A 17,942-nucleotide genomic window follows, 5' to 3' on the forward strand; every position below is an offset into this window, starting at 1 on the left:
TCGCGGAAAATGCGTTGGATTTTGTTGCCGTTGTTGACGTTGATACGTGCAATATGGTGCGCGCACGGCGCCTGCGAGCCGATCAGAATCGAGATGTGTCGTGGCCTTGGCTACAATGTCACTGTCATGCCGAATCTAGTTGGTCACGAGATTCAAGGCGATGCCGATTTTACCTTACAAACGTTCAGCCCGCTCATTCAATACGGATGCAGGTAAATTTTACGCATATCGTTTTTTTTTTTTATAATAGTGTACGAATAGTATACGTTGTATTATTAGAAGCGTTTTCTTTATAACTGCAATCTTATAGCAATCTTTGCTTTATAACGGATGATAATAATAACAATAATAATAATAATAATTTAACGAAATAATTTTTTTTACGGATGCACACATTGGACATTATTTACATTTATATTTAGATATATCGGCTGATTTCACATTAGATAAATATTTCTAATAATTAATAATATCTATCTATTAAACGCAATATATGTGTTGAAACTTTGAATAATAAATAAAGACGGAGGCAGAATGTTAAAAGATCTGACTTTTGAGCTGATTGTTAATAACTTGTTGCAGCGCGCAATTGCATCTGTTCTTGTGTTCGGTGTATGCTCCGATGTGTACCGAGAAGGTCCCCGCACCTATAGGTCCCTGTCGAGGTCTGTGCGAACAAGTGCGGGCACGCTGTTACCCGGTTCTTCAGGGATTCGGTTTTCCCTGGCCCGCCGCATTGAACTGTTCCAAGTTTCCACCGGAAAACAATCACCAGCACATGTGCATGGAAGGACCGGGCGAGCCAGGACCAGCTAATCCTATTCAGGTTTTTTTAGCGAATATATATGTTATAAAGATGTATATCTATATTAAAAATTGTTACTCGACTAAACATTACACGTACATGTATTATCATCCAGGCGGTAAGCACCAGCAACGGACCTTGGGGCTGTTCCTGGTACGCCAAGTCTGGATTATACATCTTCCTCAATCGCTCTGGAAGATGCGCCGCTGCTTGCGATGCCGATATCCTTTGGTCCCAGAAGGACAAGAAGCTCGCGGAGGCTTGGATGGCCGTATTCGTAACGGTGTCCTTAGTCTCCGTCGCGATCGCTATCCTGACGTTATTGAAGCCACGCAAACGACCTATACTGACCAGCCCTGCAGGTAAGAAAATCTTTTTCGCAAAGCGAAGTTGTTTGATTGATTCTGATTCTGATTCTGATTCTGATTCTGCGAATGCCGTTTTAGCGTTTTTTCACGCCATTGTATTTAAATTCTTCAAAACATGGATAATAATTGTTTGCAGAACGTGCAATAGTCTTTTTGACTATTTGTCATGCGGCAGTCGCAATTGGCTACGTGATTCGATTGGCTGCCGGCCGGCTAAACGTCGCCTGCACTCCTGCGATTCAGTTACATCCACAGGAACAAGCTGTCTTGGCCCAGCAACAACAGCAACTGCAGCAACAGCAGCAACAGTACCTAACGCAAGACGGCCTAGCTAATCCATATTGTGCCGTCGTTTTTCTGCTACTCTATTATTTTGGAAACGCAGCGATCGTTTGGTAAGTTTACACATTTCTTATTTTATACATCATTTCAAGATTGATGATTGATGAATGTAAACTATCGATTGGATTGGGGGTTACCGCGATTGTCGCTCCTTGAAATCTTTTTATTTATCGTAGACTGACTTGGATATTAATTTACAAACAACGCAGAGGATGTTGGTATATGTAATTTAGCTGATGGTATATGCAATTTCGTTTTACTTGTTGAAAAAGGTATTTCAACAAGTTTTCTCTATCGCTATATTGTTAGATTTTATAATTACGCACAGGTGCGAGAATCAAATGGTACTCTCGTATAACATGTTTCAAAGTTGTCGGGTGTTGCAGAGCGGCTTGTTGCACTCGACCAGCTTTGCTGCGGCGAGACTGTATCGTCCGCCGAGGTAGGGATAACAATCTGGCAACAGTGTTGACTCCCCTCGTGCCGCTAACGAGCCTCTGACTCCCATCTCGTCCCATCCCATCTCATCCCGTTTATACTGAGAGGCTCATCTTAACGCGTCTAACGGGTGGCATACTTGAGCAAAAAATTATCCGTTCGCCCATGTATTTGTTCCGATAAAAATCCCAATATTTATACATACGTCATGTGTAATGTATTGTATAAAAAAAATTCGAGAAAGTTTCATCGTATCAATGTATGCTTTTGTAAAAAATGTACTTTTTAATGCGACAAATGTATTTTTTAATTACAAATTACAAAATTTGTAATTTTACGATTTGAAATTTCAATATTCGTTTCACGATAAGAGAGAAGATCTTTGTAAAAGATCTTTGTAAATTATTCTTCGAAAAGATTATTCTTTATTTTATGTTTATCAAATTTGTGCATACTTGATTTCAGAATTTTTAGATTTTTCACAATATTTAAACTGCTTGAAACTAATGCCGCATATAGTCTTGAGATTTTCATCTACGTATATTTTTCAGAATCTTAATAAGTACTTTGCGTTCATAAAACTTTTAGTACTCGATAAACGAGGTTCACCCGGTATGTGAGATGGGTCGGAGAGGAACCTTGTTGCCAGATATGCATGGAGTCAATGGCATTCCATCTTAGAGAAAGCGAGTTGCTTGAGAAGGAAAAAGAAAGTGCGAGAAGAGCAGAGAGAGAGAGAGAGAGAGAGACGGCAAGGTGGGAGATGGATGAAACGACGCTTCGGACAAAAACAAGATGATTCATATAGTATATGAATACCATTTGTGGTTGTAATTGTGCAAACGAGTTTCGCAAAATCGATCGTCTTATAATATCTCATGAATTTTCAAATTGATTTAAACATTCAACTATAAATATTGAAAATTGTTTTCACGTGTTTTTCAATCTTCATCGATTTCACATATTGCACTCATTGTTAGTTTACTATAATTTCGAAACGTACAATTTGTACAGTTTCGGACTCGGGGCTTTACAAGTTTGCACTGAAGAGTGCAAGTTTTAAATAAGAAATCAGTACACGGTTAAACCCCTCAATCGCGAAGATCCGACCCTGAACCCGGACTACTCGGGCCCGAATACTTTTGCGCGCCATGCAGCGTGCTGTAGCGAACTCTATAGCGTATGGCCATAATTTACATCGAAAGAGCCGATAAACATCGCGCCCTCCGGACACGAAACCACGAAGCCACGAAGCCGTGCACCATGGACCCATAGGGTCCTCCTAGCCATGCATTGTCCTGTCTCGCCTCTCTCCTCTCTCCTCTCTCTTCTCTCCTCTCTCCTCTCGCTTTCCACCACCTCCCTTTTCACATTATTCCCACAACATGTGTCAAGTTTACTATGCTTGAAAAGCAACAAGATTTTTAACGAGCTTTCTTTAAAAGAGAAATTATGACTCATTTACGAAATTTCTCCAATTTTTAAATTCCATTAGAGCTTTTATTAGAGCTCCGAGTAAGAATTTATGCATTTGTGATAACAAAAAATTACTTGACAATCTTTAAATTATCTATTTTTACGATAGTTGTGTGAAACTAAATTGCTAATGGAATATTTTGTTAAAATTAAAAAGTCGTAATATAGATACACACGCTCGCGCACACACACACACACACACACACACACACATAATTTTTTAAAATCAAAAATTGTCAAATTTAAGTGACGATTCGATTCAATTCTCTCTCTCTCTTTCTCTCTCTCCTCCCTCCCCCCTCTCTCTCTCTCTCTCTCTATTGAAATCTATTCTGTCCTGAAAGAATCGATAATCGGCGTTGCTACGCCATTGACAGAAAGGATCGTACGGCCCCATAGTAGGTAGGTAGGTAGGTAGGTAGGTAATCCGGCAGTTTCGTGTTTCCGTTTCTCTCTTTTCTCTCCTTTCCTCTCCTCTGCCTCCCAAAGTCCCTGCTCCAAGAGTTTGACGGCCGTCTCAAGAACGAGGGAAAAAGAACAAGTCGAAAGAAGAGCTCGAGGAAAGAGCTGATCCATCATCTCTCTCTCGGTGCCCACTACCCAATCGACCCAATCCCCAGCATTCCCCGGGCCTTAAGCTTAAGGACCTGGATCCGAGAATTTCTCGATAATTTATCCAAGATAAGAGCTCTACGCGCCAGTGATGAGACTGATGAGAGTGATGAGTGAGGAACGCGGCCAGTGCAGCGATGAGGAGCCATCGGGCCCCGACAAGTCTCCAGAGTTATCTCGTCTCGCATTCGTCTATTTATTCTCTATTTCGAGGAAGACGGAACTCACTGCGTCTTTTTATAAATTCATTCAGACGTATCGTAAAATATTATATTTAGACCATCTATAATATACGTATAATGTCAAATCAAAAGTCAAAGTAGGATTCCATTTACATTTTTTAAATACACTTTTTATACACTTTTACTACACAGCATATAAAACTAAATGCGATAATAAAATTAAATGCAAAAACTATGTATGTGTATATTATAACTGCGTTTCGACACAGACTCTTCCATCTTTTTCTTTCCGAACAGTTTAGTTATTCATTTTCGCACTTACATTTATCTTGCAATTACTCTCAAATACGTACAACTTATAGTTAGTTGAATCCCATCGATTTTGCGAATGTAAATCACGCACGTAAACGAATTCTCCCATGCGAGTGAATTAGTCCATTAAGAGTAACATCAACTTTTCCGAATTCATGATCGTGAGAGAAGACCAAGTCGAAGAGGGTGAGAAAAAGACGGAGACGAAGCGATCGAGGGAATGGGAAGAAACGTGAGAGAGAGAGAGAGAGAGAGAGAGAGAGAGAGAGAGAGAAAGAGAAGCGTCGTTGTGTATAGGGATCCCGCGGGGTATATAATCAGCGAGATGAGATGAGAGGGGTACTAGCTACCTCTTGTTTGTTTTGTTAGTTAGCGAGTCGTTAGGTAGTCTCTCCTCTCTGCCCTCCTCCCGCGACGGAGTCCGAGTTGCACGGAAACTGCGAGTGGTCGACCACCCAGCTATGTAGCAGTCTACGTCGTGGCAGCAAAGTTACCAAGAGAGAGAGAGAGAGAGAGAGAGAGAGAGAGAATCTCGTGCCACACTAATCGGCCTTATTACGCATACTTTGACGACATCGAGCTCGTTACTCTTTATTAATCATTCTTATGCCTGCGCATCGATCGCTATCGCTAGGCCAGAAACGTTCAGAAAAATCATCCTTTTCCTCTCTTCCTTATTTTTATATATATTTATACACCTCTAGCTTTTTCTAACTGTTAACCTGTCCCTTTAGATATTTTTTTCTTTTCCCTTTTTAAGTTTTTAAGTTTTTATCGACGTTCCTCGAATGCAATCGCGTCGTTCCATTCATCACCGCGCGACCGGAATTCATCGAGTGAGTTTTTGCTTTTCCAAACGCAATAAATTCGCGGAAGGGAATTAGCGAATCTGTCGAATATCCTCGCTCCACAATTGTCAGAGATTCGACTTGGGCTGTACATACGTCTCGCGCGACGCGATTTCAATGGAGATGTCAAATTCAATCTTCTCGACTCTTCAACTTTTTCATTTGGCATCTTTCGGCGATACGGCGATACGGCAATACAGCATTGTCTAAAAATATATTTATTAAAATAGATGAATCGTTTTTTTTTGTTAACAATCTCCAATGTGTTGGGGCAAAGGTGCGAGAGGAGTCGAGAACTGAGGGAACTGATATCTGTTGGTAGATTTGTGGATCTACTAATGTAGATGCGCGCCAAGAGACACGGCTACCGTTGTTCGCCGAGTAAATACTACCAGATACCAGATATGTATAGTAGCGGCAAACACTCGAGAAGGTTGAGACCTTACGAGACGATCGACCCTAGGCTTTCGAAATTCGACGTCGAACGTCGTAGCTAACCGCTTCGACATTCAATGTATTTGTAAAAAGAAATTATACTTTTTAAATATAAATATGAGATTTTTTTTTATTGTTATACATCTCAAATTCTCTAGATGTATCATCTGTCGCTAATTGTCTTATTTCGATTTCAAATGGCAAGATTACGTTGACGCGCTCGCGCGTCATAAATATCCGCGCGAAGAATCGCTTCGATGAGAGCAACGACTCGCTGAGAACCGTTTCGGAGCCTGGAACTGCCTGGAACGAACAATGGTCCAGCGGCATGCGTGTTGGTCTCGCGCATGAGAAAGAGAGAGAGAGAGAGAGAGAGAGAGAGAGAGAGAGAGAGAGAGAGAGAGAGAGAGAGAGAGAGAGAGAACGTGCCTTTCTTCGTCCTCGCAGCCTCGCACTCTTCGCAACGCAACGCAACGCAACGCAACGCAGTGCAGTGCAGCGTCCAGCAGCGTCGTGTATGGTCGTGCATGGTCCTGCACTGCACGCACGTGCAACTGCACAGTGCAGCGCGCGGCCACATCGCACTATCATACAGATCACACAGATCACACTGTCTGTAATTCGTTCTCCCTGGCAACCAGTTATGCTCGCCGACAGAGCACGAGAGAGCCAAGAGGTTGCATGTTGCGGTGAAAAGCCGACTAATTAATCACGCGAGTCTCTCTCTCTCTCTCTCTCTCTCTCTCTCTCTCTCTCTCTCTTTCTCTTCGACAAGATCGAAAAGCAGCGCGAACAGGTCAAACGAGGCGCAAACACTTACTCGGCTCGGCCGCCTCGCGCGTCACTCCATCTCGCTCTCGCGTTGTACGTGCTCTTAGTCCTACCTTCCACCTTTTATCCATCTATAGTCTTTATAGTAGCCTATAGCCGCTCTCTCGACTTCTTCCTTCCTTTCTTCCTTCCTTCCTTCTTTCCTTCCTTCCTTCCTTCCTTCCTTCCTTCCTTCTTTCCTTCCTTCCTTCCTTCCTTCCTTCCTTCCTTCCTTCCTTCCTCTTTTTATTTACTCGAGTTGCAAACTCGCAGGATCGTACAATCGATTCGAAGAAGCTTTTGGAACGTGATGATTGACAATTCCATGTCCATCAACAGACTTTGCAGTCTCTGCTATTTTTGCATACTTGCAAATTTTACGTACTTAATTTTAATTATTTTAATTGTCAAAATCATAATAGATCTAATCTGTTATGTATAAATGGGAAATTATTGTTGCGAGTAACGTGCGTAAAATTCCTATTTGATGTTGTATTCGATGATTTGGACCGCAGGTGGGTCGTGATATGCGCGTGGTGGTGCATAATGGCCAGAAAATGGACGAGAACGGCTGGCAACTACAAGGAGGATAGTTTCGGACTGCAGCAGGGATTCTCAACCATAGCCACAGTCGCAGCCTGGAGCCTTCCCGCTGCGCATACTATCGCCGTACTGGTCACGAGGGATGTCGACGCCGACGAGTTGACTGGTAAGTCCCATTCGGTCCCACTCTACTCTACTCCCACTTCCCAGTCCCAGTTAGACATCTACTTAAACATCTACTTGAACATTTCCAGGAGGAATTTTATCAAATTCCGATCCAACGCAACGCAACCAATACGTTTTCCTTTCCAACTTTCAGTCTTTATTCGCGTTCATTCGCGTTCATTAAGACATCGTTGACTTTTCGAATGTACTTTTAACTGCACCTACTGCTTGGAGTGCTTGGTTGGGGCCAAGCAATGGCGCACGATATTAAAACTCACGTTGGTCAGCCTCTAAGAAGAATGCCCGGAGTGGTTTTACGGCCACGCCTCGTTATACCGTTTGTTTTATGAGATTGCGCCATTGGCGTAGTTGGAAGTTGGATCCTCGAATTCATTTGGGATTCTCAGGATCCTTTAGTCTCCAATCGTTGCTTTTTTTTTTTACCCTATCCCTACTCATTTCTCTATTCTTATCTTTACCTGTCCTTGCCATCTAGTCCCTTCATCGATCTTAATTCGAGTGGTCCAGTTGAGAAGGCTATTTTATGCTAATACGCACCGCCGCGCTCTCTCGTATTTACGTTCCTCGATAAGTTATGCTCGAGAGCGACCAGCCGAGATTAGCATCTTCGAATTAAACGACCGGTTCGGAGCGTAGCGACACAACCTTCGATTATTCTCATACCATCAATTATATTTGTCCTTGAATGTGTAAATACGGATAATATAAATAAGTACAACACATACATGAATAATTAACTTTATACTGAAAAATATTAGGAAATATAATTATCTTTGAATCTATTTAGTTTCTCGTAGTGATTCGCGCTCAATATTTCCCTTTGTGCTTTGTTTCGAATCTCCGATCGTTGGCAGGAGAGAGAAAAAAAAATGAAATTAGGTCGATCCAGCTAATTCGTGGATCGCGGAAGGAATGTCAGCGATGCGTTCCGTCAGTACACACACACATATATATATATATATATATATCGGGATCTGCAGGTTGCATTCTCCCTCGCGAAATAAAAAAAATTTTCCCAGAGCACGTGAGAAGTATAGGACCAAAATTCTTCACGCTCTCACGTTCTCTACGTGAATTATTAAATCGGAGTATGCGCTTGAAAAAAATTATTTAAAGATTTAAACGATTATACTTGTTTCGGGCAACATCTGAAGATGCGCAATATCTATACGAATGCCCGCAATTCACGAAAGGAACATTTGTCTCGTAATCTACGTACTTTCTTAATATTCAGTCAAGTCAATTTACTGACTGTATTTCGACAAGTTACCAAGTTATTCGCGCGTACATCCAAAAAAACGAGCTCGAGTAGTCGTAAGTTACTTTGTTTGTTTCTCTTCTAGCTGCAGGCAACATTCACAACGTAAATGAAACTTGCCTCGCAACTTGTCACTTGTCCATCGATATAGAACCAAAAGTTACTTGAATCAAAAGAGTACTTGAAGCCTTTATGTGCACATGAAAGAAAATGTCAGTGTCTTTTCTATTATTAGGCCGGTATTCATAGTCGATTCTTAATTCTTACATTTAAGATCATCTTACTTTGGAGTACTTACTTTAAGTACCTTCTTTACACGTATAAACGCAAACGTTTGTATTATATCGTACAACAATTAAATTAAATAACGAAACATTCCGCAATTGCAATTCTAAATCAAAGCTATATGTATGTGTCTTAATTTTGTATTTGATTCTCTTCTTCGTTCGGCGAGACATCGTACGTATATCAGTACGTAGTATTATATTGTACATATATAATATACGTAAAGACACTTATTCGCAGCGAGTGTCACAAAGATATTAATTTTGATTTATCTGTTGCAGCAAGTTGTTTCGTCGGTCAGCAGAACGCGCATTCCCTTCTGGTATTAGTGCTGGCGCCGCAATTCGTCTATCTGTCGTTCGGGGCAACGTTCCTTTTAATTGGCTTGGCAACATTGGTATTACCGCGGCGCCCGACGGTGACGCCGACGTCGACGTCGATGTCGACAACATCGTCGTCTTCATCGACGGCAGCGGCGGCAGCGGCAGCGGCAGTTTTAACGGCGCTAACGGCGTCCCACGCGAATCCATTGCGTTCGCAGCGAAGTGAAATCTCCGGCAAATCATCCCCAGGAGAAATTCACCGGCGACAAAAGCAGTTATTGACTCGCGTCGGCATATTCGGTTGCCTCTACGCCATCCTGATCATTTGCCTCGCCAGCACGACTTTCTATGAATGGTGGGGAAGAGAAACGTGGCTCCGAGCACCGGAACCGTCAACGGCACCTCGCGTACCTGCTCGTCCTCTGTTGCAAGTTTTCATCCTACGATTAGTAGTGACCCTCGGTGCCGGTGTGATGGCCGCCGCGTGGATCTGGTGGCCGGAAGTACCGAATGCTTGCCGCAAGCTGCCGCACTGCAAACAACCTCCGCATAAATGCCATCCCGTCCCCCTTGTACACACCTGCCAATATAACGCTGCCAATCCTATACCTCATCAGATTCACCATCTCGCTCATCTAACGCCGCCGCAGCATCCTCTATTGCATCAGCATTCAACGTTAACCAATTCGCAATTGCCACATAGGAACCATAAGAATAAGAAGCATCGGAAACACCGGAAACATTATCATTCCGGTAGCGAAACGCAAGTTTGAACTTTGAACTAACACGTTAGTTGTTTCTTTTGTGCCTTAGTTTTGTCGCGTCGCGTCACACCCAATTCGATATGAACACCCTGTACATTAAGCGATATTTCGAAGCTGATCTCTTACTTGAGATCAGTTCAAGTCTCGTATTAGGTACTTATTGTTAGTCTTAAAACTCCATCCAGAGTCAGCGACGACGTACAATAACATTTGTAGATATATACGATGGTAGTCGAAATGATCTTACAATGTGTGTAAGCTCGGACTGCCGGAATCAGGAATACTGCCCATTAGAAACGAATTATATACTACAAAGTATATAATATACTTTTGTATTTGCCTGTCAAACTTTCTCATCACATTTTTCTATGCACATAAATAATCTATTTCAAGTTATTTAGCATTTTAATGACACACGTCGATTCGACCCTTGTTACTTAATGAATCTCTTTTTTTTCTTCCCATAATAGTACAGTAATAGTACAGTACATAAATTTATAATAGCATTTTTCCAATTTATAAATAGGATAGCGTGCCAAAGTCCCATAGAAGTTATCCTTGTCATAGGATAATATTATATAAATTTGTAATTATGTTTGATAACAAGCGCATTAATGAATCTTGCTTTAATTTTTTATTGCGAGATTTATAATAGATTTGTTGGTTTTACTTTATGTATCATTATTGCTGTACATGACATATAACTCACAGCGCAATCACGATGTCTTTTCTGTACATATATACACCATTGAATTTATCCGCTCGATATTCATGGGGGGACGAGAGAACGAATGCTAAATTTAAACCTCAAAGAATCGTAAAATAGGCCGGGTGAGAAGAGTGCGTCCGTTTCGATCTCCGTCTGCAACAGTCTGCACTCTGTGGGCCTGAACTCTTGCAACGTCGTGATCCTGATCAATCGTGTATGTGTGTGTGTGTTTGTGTTTGTGTGTGAGCCATTTCAACATATACATGAACATACATACCTTACATACATATAGAATGCCGTGCATGCAATTATAGAACGATTGTACATCGTACCTTGATTCTGTGATGTATAATTTCTAATGGTGCAATTTTTGCATGCAAATCGCTTTCTGGTGAAAATTTTTCTTATAATTTTTATACGAATGGAACATTTTTCAAAAATATTTAGAAATATTCAGAAAGTTTACATTTTCTCTCAGAACTTCTCATACAAGTGAATTCTGAAATATTTTGAAATTTCTCATCCCATAATTTTTAAAAAGTATTTTTAAATTTTTTAGATTTTGTAACATTTCATCAGAAATTATACTTATAAAAAAAATCTTAAAAATCTTACGATATTTCATAATTAACATATATGAAAAATTCTGAGAAAAGATGTAGATTTTCTGAGAAATGTTCCAATTCGTATAAAAAAATGTGAGAAAGTTATAAAATTATAGAGAAATTCTAAAAAATTATATAGAAATTCTAAAAAATTATATGAAAAATTCTGAGAAAAATTTTCACCAGGGACTTTAATCATTGTTAGAAGAGAGAAATAAAATGGCAATTTTCCTCTATTATTAATTTGTACTCTTTTCTCTCTCTCTCTCTCTCTTAATTCTCTAGCAGCTAGCTTGTAAATGAATTTCGATTTTATATAAAAAAGAATATATGAAAAATAAACATTTGATTTAATGTGTGATGATAGATTATTTAAAATGATTGTTAATACAATTTATAATACAGATATGTAATAAAGTTGTATATGTGTACTTATATTAAAATAATTAATTATATAAAAAATAAAGACGGATTCTTTCCTAACCATTTATTTTAGGTTATGTTCAGTTGGAATGCAAGAGAAAAGGTTAAAGGCAGTTAAAGGAGAGTGTGACAAATGAAAGTCAGACGAGAGTAATATTGAAGAAAATTATGTATGTATATATTGTGTGTATGGAAAAGAATGGATATCTATATTGAAAAATCTTGAAGGAGATAATGGAAAAAAAATTATTGTGTTTATTTTAGTAGAAGTAAAAAACGAAGACGGTGAAATTGGATAAAAATTGAGGTTATGTAACTAGTAGTGAAGCGAAAGGACAAAACATTACTCGTCACTTGAAAAATAAATTGATTGACGAAAGAAATGGATGCTGATTTTGAAGAACTTTCGCACGATGTAAACATAATCGCTAGACTGAAGCAGTTCAGTGAAGCAGCCTTCAAAATCCAGGATATAATAGAATTGGTTGGCGATCCTTCGCTATTCGATAAACTTCCCAATACAGATAAAATTAAATATAACTTGTTATTATCTTACAGTCTTAATAGTCTGTTTTGGATGTACTTGAAAGCCGAAGGTATGTAAAAATTCTAATTTTCCAGATATAAGTTAAATTGCCAATTTATATCATACGTTATTAAATTGATTATTAAATTATTATTGATTGTAGGAATCGATCCGTCGAAGCATCGAATTAGATCAGAAAATGAGAGATTGAAAAAAGCGATGATACGGGCGAAACAAATCAATGATAAAAATACACTTATGCCACGTGTTGATATAAATGCTGCTAAAAGATTTATGAGGAACAGTTTATGGGAACCGAAACAAAAGAAACATAAGAGCATGGAGAAGAAAATTGATAAATGTGAAGATCAGTCACCACCTACATAATAAATATTACAAGTTCTATTATTTATATATAAATTTATATAAAATTTATTTCCTACATGCATTTTCTATGTTTTTATTTAAATAATTTAATGTTTATTGCTTTAATCAATATTTTTATTAAAGATATAAGATTCAATCGTCTTTATCTACATTGCCATTCTAGCATCCTGTTATTATCCTTTTATTTTCAATCACTATCCTAAGACAGAACTGTATTTAGATTCTCATCCGAATGCCATGCTATCCAGAGGTATCATTTTAGGGGCTGCGCATGAAGAAATCTTAGAAACAGGAACAAATATTGAGATTTCGATATCTATCAGAAATTGCAGATTATACTGGAATACACTGTAGAGTATGATTTTAGATAAGTTGCAATGTTAATATATTTATAAGAAATCTTAATAAGATAATTAAAGATTTGCGATTATTAACGTAAATAATTCGATAATACATTATTAAATTTGTAATTTTTTATCGTATAAATACTGTATAAGTACGCATACTGTTAATGTGTATTATATATCTTATATATTGCTGACTGTGGACCTTAACTTGAGTGCTGTATACATATTCGGCTACTCTTGGCGAAAAAATATTTAGCGACACTAGCAGACATTCACTGTCCGGTCACCAGTGTGCAGCAGTGTGCAGATCACAGATGCAGAAGCCATAAATTCAAAGAGCACGAAGCATCCCGTTGTAGCGGGAAAATGGAAATACGAAAAGTATGGTACGGGAAAGTACTATTATCGCACTCGCAGCCAATCACATCGCAGGACATGACACGATACGTATCTCGGATTATGTAGAGACTAGAGATTGTAGAGACTAAGAGACTGCGCGCGACGCGACGACACAAGACGCAAGTAGACGCGAGCAAACGCGAGCAGACGCGAGCTCTGTGCGAACAGAGCGAGTTGCGCGAGCGAGCCAGCGAACGTAAGCCATATATCTGTTCGCATCGATCACACCGTCGACGTGATGGCAGCTCAGTGGATTCGTACAGCAGTAAGTAGGGACGACGAGTCGCATTGTTTGCGAAATTTTCCAAGGGACTGCTGCCGTGCGTAACTGCTCCGCACTCCTGTAGTACATTCTCCTACCCCTGAGAAAGGTTAGAACTCCTCACATTGCACATTGTCCTCCATGTCGTCTTTGCTCTTACATCTCCTACGCATATCCTCTCTCTCTCTCTCTTTCCACACATGCATCTATCTCCGTTACTGTTCCTCTATGATATAGTTTAATGTTCTAATTCCGTCTGGCTCTCCGTTTTCCACTTTGATGATTCTCTCCTTTACACATTGGGAAACTGGGTATTATATTTTTATCGGTATAATTTCGGCGAGTCTTTTTGAAATAATTATTATTAGGTTGACATAAATAAAGATCATTCCTTACTCGTGGCATAGAGAATTAGTCTTGCCGGAGTTGTACTGTTTTCGATCACCTATTTAAACCATATGTTGACGTGTGCCAATAGATCTCTTCAAAAATCACTGGTGCACGACTTTATAGCAGCAAGGTACACAAATGCACCCTTATTCCTGGAGATGGCATTGGACCCGAGATTTCCACTGCCGTACAAAAAATCTTCGATGCCGCCAAGGTAAGATATATTTACGTTTTTGACTAATGCAGCAAGATTGACTGATTCCTTACTTGGTGTTAAATGGTTCTGTATTTAGAACTAGGTTTTTGTTTTCATGTCTTGATCCGACTTGAATAATTAGAAGAAGATATATTTTCTCTTGATTAAAAACACTGATTTTCTTTTTTTTATCACTGATTAATTTATTATAATCAGAGGTTTAGTAGCTTGCATAATATGATTACTCAATTTATAATCTCTTTTAATAATATGCATGCACTTGATACTCTTGTCTGGATATGTTATTGATATAGATGTATGCATTTTTATTTCAATATCCTAATGCATACTATGCGTTTTATTTCAATGTACTTGCTATACCTACTTGTTTTTATTTTTTACAATAATTGTTTTCTTAATTTGTCTGAAAAAAAAATCAGGTGCCAATAGAATGGGAATCAGTTGATGTAACGCCAGTAAAAGGTCCAGATGGCAAGTTTGGTATACCACAAGCAGCCATTGATTCCGTCAATAGGAATAAAATTGGCCTTAAGGGACCTCTGATGACTCCAATTGGAAAAGGTCACAGATCTCTCAATCTTGCACTCAGAAAGTAAGCATCCCAAAATTTATGTACAATCAAGTATATACATATATATGTGTAAGTCAAATTAATTCCACGAGATACGTGAGTATATATCAGTTGAATTTTTAAAATAGTTGTCCAAAAAATAATGCATGCATGCTTACATAATCGTAATATTCGTAATATCACGATAAGACGAATACAATTGTTCTAAATATATATCTTACCACTTGCTTCTCTTTGAAAGTAAAATACACACATCGTATCTCATTTATCCGTTTACAAATATTTGCAGAGAATTTAATTTATATGCCAATGTGCGACCATGCCGATCTTTGGAGGGATACAAGACATTGTACGATAATGTCGACGTCGTTACTATCAGAGAAAATACAGAAGGTGAATACTCTGGTATAGAACATGAAATTGTAGAAGGCGTCGTTCAGTCCATCAAGTTAATCACGGAGGAGGCCTCTCGTAGAGTAGCAGAATTTGCTTTTCAATATGCTACAGACAATAATAGAAAAAAGGTACACTCAAAGTATTATCATCAAACGATAACATGAGTAAATATTTGATCAGATCAGACTGACTAAAATTTATATATAGGTTACTGCTGTACATAAAGCAAATATTATGAGAATGTCGGATGGCTTGTTCTTGAGATGTTGTCGAGAAGCAGCCCAAAAGTTTCCATCGGTCAAATTCGAGGAGAGGTACTTGGATACAGTTTGCCTAAACATGGTGCAAGATCCGAGTCAGTACGACGTGCTCGTCATGCCTAACTTGTACGGTGATATTTTATCTGATATGTGCGCTGGACTCGTCGGAGGTCTCGGTTTGACACCAAGCGGAAACATTGGTCTGAACGGAGCCTTGTTTGAATCGGTATAGCCATTCATTTCGTGAATGCGTGAAGACGAAATTTTAAATTGAAGTTTGAAGTAACTCTCTGTATATATTAATTTCACTTTACGAGATGATCAATTTTATTAACACAGGTACATGGAACTGCACCCGATATTGCCGGCCAAGATAAGGCAAACCCCACAGCGTTGTTGCTCTCCGCGGTGATGATGCTCAAATACATGGGCCTGAGTAACCATGCCAAGATCATCGAACACTCTGCTTACGACACTATCAAGGAAGCAAAGTATCTAACTGGTGATTTAGGCGGCACTGCAAAGTGCAGCGAGTATACCAATGAAATTTGTAAGAAAATTGCCGCGAAAGTCAAATAAAAGGCAGGTACCTTTGTTTCGTTTCGTCGAAATTTGAACTGCCAAAATACTCATAGAATTCGCGCGTTCGCGAAGGGACTGCTATTTTCTACCATTTGTTGCATACAGTTTCGTCTCCGCGCGATTAGAAGAAATTTGTAATTGAAATCGACGGAATGCAAATATCATTGAGTATTCTTTCAGTCGCTCACGCGTATACGTATGCATACGCGTATGAATTTTCTCCCTTCTTAAATGTATTATCTCGATTTAATTTAGATAATTCGACCCGACCGATTTAAGATTTGTCAAATAAGTGCCCGAATGGCATTTAATTTTATTTCATTAATATTAAACATCAAATACAATACATGCGCCATCGTTTCGGATCGACTTGATCGACCGTACACATTTCTGTAAATAACCAAATATGATATAAACCGTTGAACATATTAAATTGTTCAGAGAAAAGATCTTGATAGAGACTGTAAAGATTAGCCATGTAAATTAAATAGTAGGAATGCTGTATCATAGTTTTAAATAAAATTGTTATGCGAGACGTATGTCTTACAGTTAGAGTAAGAATAGTTGAAAATATCGAAACGCGCAGTATTATGAAGAAATAAAAATTTACAAAATTGATACCTACTTTATTCTATATAGCAGATTATTTTCCTTACTAAAATAAAATATTCTTAATAATTTATATTAGAATTTTGAGAATTTAAAAATTATTTTCAAAAATTCTTTTTTAGTTATCTCTATCATAATTGTAGAGAGACATATTGATATGTATAATAATTTTTACGCATGCACGTTGATCATATATACCGATAAGAATAATAATTTTTGAATGTGAGACAATCGCAAAGGAAGATGACGATATATGTAAAAGAAAAGTCCTCTTGATCGTTCTCTTTATACTTGCAAGTTGCAACATTAGTCGAAGAGGTGTATCGTTCCTTTCTTCCCCTCGCCACGCAGTGTTACCTTATAGCACTCATCCGGCCAACACTTGATAACTTCCCTCTCCCCTGCTCTCATCCTCGTCTTCTCTCTCATCTCGTCGTTCTTCGGAACGATATCGTACGGTACGGCGGTGGGAAACGCGCCGCGCTCAGGAAAACTCTCAAGTATGAGAAAAGTTGCTGGCCATATTTCACCGGTGCGGAGGGGCTGGAAACGATGGAAACGAAGGAAAAGGACGAGACGAGACGAGGAGGGGACCAAGTGTCATCTTCGCCGCTCGTTAATTCCTTCTGTGATTTATCGCGATCCGTCGCGAGTGAGTAATGACTAACTTCTCCGTTCAAAAATTCAGTTATTACATTTTCCTTTAGACGTGGATGTAAGATAGATGTAAAGCAGCGGCGTCGCGCTGCTTTAAAGCTGCTTTCAATGGTATTCGCCAGTATTACATTGAAAAGGAAATCTTACGATAATCATGCATGATGTTGGTGAATGTTGAAGAGAGGAGGGAGGGGGGGGAAGGGAGTGACAAAAGTTCCATTCGTACTCCATCATTACTCCTAATTTAAAATTTCTTATGAACAGAGTAAGAGGTTTTTTTTCCGTACGAGACGCTGGGTATTTTTTATACCTAGAAACGTATGATGTATATACATGTATCTTTACATGTTCCTCACCCTGCACGACTCATGACATTACACGTTTTAAAATGCATTTGAAATCCGGCAAAACACTGATATAGAATGAATAGCGGCAGACTTGATAAACCCCTCGTGACATTACGCTCTTGTCTGCGAGATGTAACGGCAATGCTAACGAGTTTGTACTTTGTATGTCGGTAGGCTGTGCGATGCGAGTCGATGCAAGACATAGGCAGCGCGGGGAGGAGTCGAGGAGTAGTTGCACACAAAGGTCCAACACTCCCGGGCAAAGTGT

At 39.1% G+C, this 17,942-nt stretch overlaps 3 protein-coding genes and 1 long non-coding RNA gene across 6 annotated transcripts; 3 read left to right on the forward strand and 1 right to left on the reverse strand.

Moving 5' to 3' along the window:
* The first annotated feature begins 9 nt into the window (after positions 1–9).
* Positions 10–12,031, forward strand: LOC105150367 (frizzled-4). Of its 3 annotated transcripts, none has more exons than XR_015546791.1 (8): positions 10–212; positions 583–826; positions 921–1,167; positions 1,310–1,568; positions 7,144–7,337; positions 9,182–10,910; positions 11,798–11,894; positions 11,989–12,031. XR_015546791.1 is itself a non-coding variant. In XM_011063391.2 (6 exons), the coding sequence occupies exons 1-6, from the start codon at positions 10–12 to the stop codon at positions 9,994–9,996; spliced, it is 1,962 nt and encodes a 653-aa protein (XP_011061693.1). In that variant the 3' UTR covers positions 9,997–11,767. The 3 variants fall into 3 exon arrangements, 1 of the variants encoding a protein (XP_011061693.1); XR_015546792.1 differs by having other exon boundaries at positions 11,992–12,031; XM_011063391.2 differs by lacking the exons at positions 11,798–11,894; positions 11,989–12,031 and having other exon boundaries at positions 9,182–11,767.
* A 75-nt stretch (positions 12,032–12,106) lies between these two features.
* LOC105150368 (nuclear nucleic acid-binding protein C1D) lies at positions 12,107–12,773 on the forward strand. Its single transcript, XM_011063392.2, has 2 exons — positions 12,107–12,320; positions 12,414–12,773. The coding sequence occupies exons 1-2, from the start codon at positions 12,107–12,109 to the stop codon at positions 12,635–12,637; spliced, it is 438 nt and encodes a 145-aa protein (XP_011061694.1). The 3' UTR covers positions 12,638–12,773.
* LOC147908097 (uncharacterized) lies at positions 12,723–13,390 on the reverse strand. The gene is made up of 2 exons (XR_015546794.1): positions 13,144–13,390; positions 12,723–12,918 (listed from the first exon to the last, which is right to left on the reverse strand). It is a non-coding gene; the product is annotated as an uncharacterized LOC147908097 (long non-coding RNA).
* A 45-nt stretch (positions 13,391–13,435) lies between these two features.
* On the forward strand, positions 13,436–16,679 carry Idh3a (isocitrate dehydrogenase [NAD] subunit alpha, mitochondrial). Its single transcript, XM_011063390.2, has 6 exons — positions 13,436–13,648; positions 14,124–14,249; positions 14,672–14,844; positions 15,113–15,347; positions 15,427–15,705; positions 15,819–16,679. The coding sequence occupies exons 1-6, from the start codon at positions 13,622–13,624 to the stop codon at positions 16,056–16,058; spliced, it is 1,080 nt and encodes a 359-aa protein (XP_011061692.1). The 5' UTR covers positions 13,436–13,621; the 3' UTR covers positions 16,059–16,679.
* The last annotated feature ends 1,263 nt before the right edge of the window (positions 16,680–17,942 follow it).

Source organism: Acromyrmex echinatior, chromosome 11 (genome assembly GCF_024713525.1).
Source record: "Acromyrmex echinatior isolate Ae372 chromosome 11, ASM2471352v2, whole genome shotgun sequence".
In the NCBI taxonomy this organism is placed as follows: domain Eukaryota; kingdom Metazoa; phylum Arthropoda; class Insecta; order Hymenoptera; family Formicidae; genus Acromyrmex; species Acromyrmex echinatior.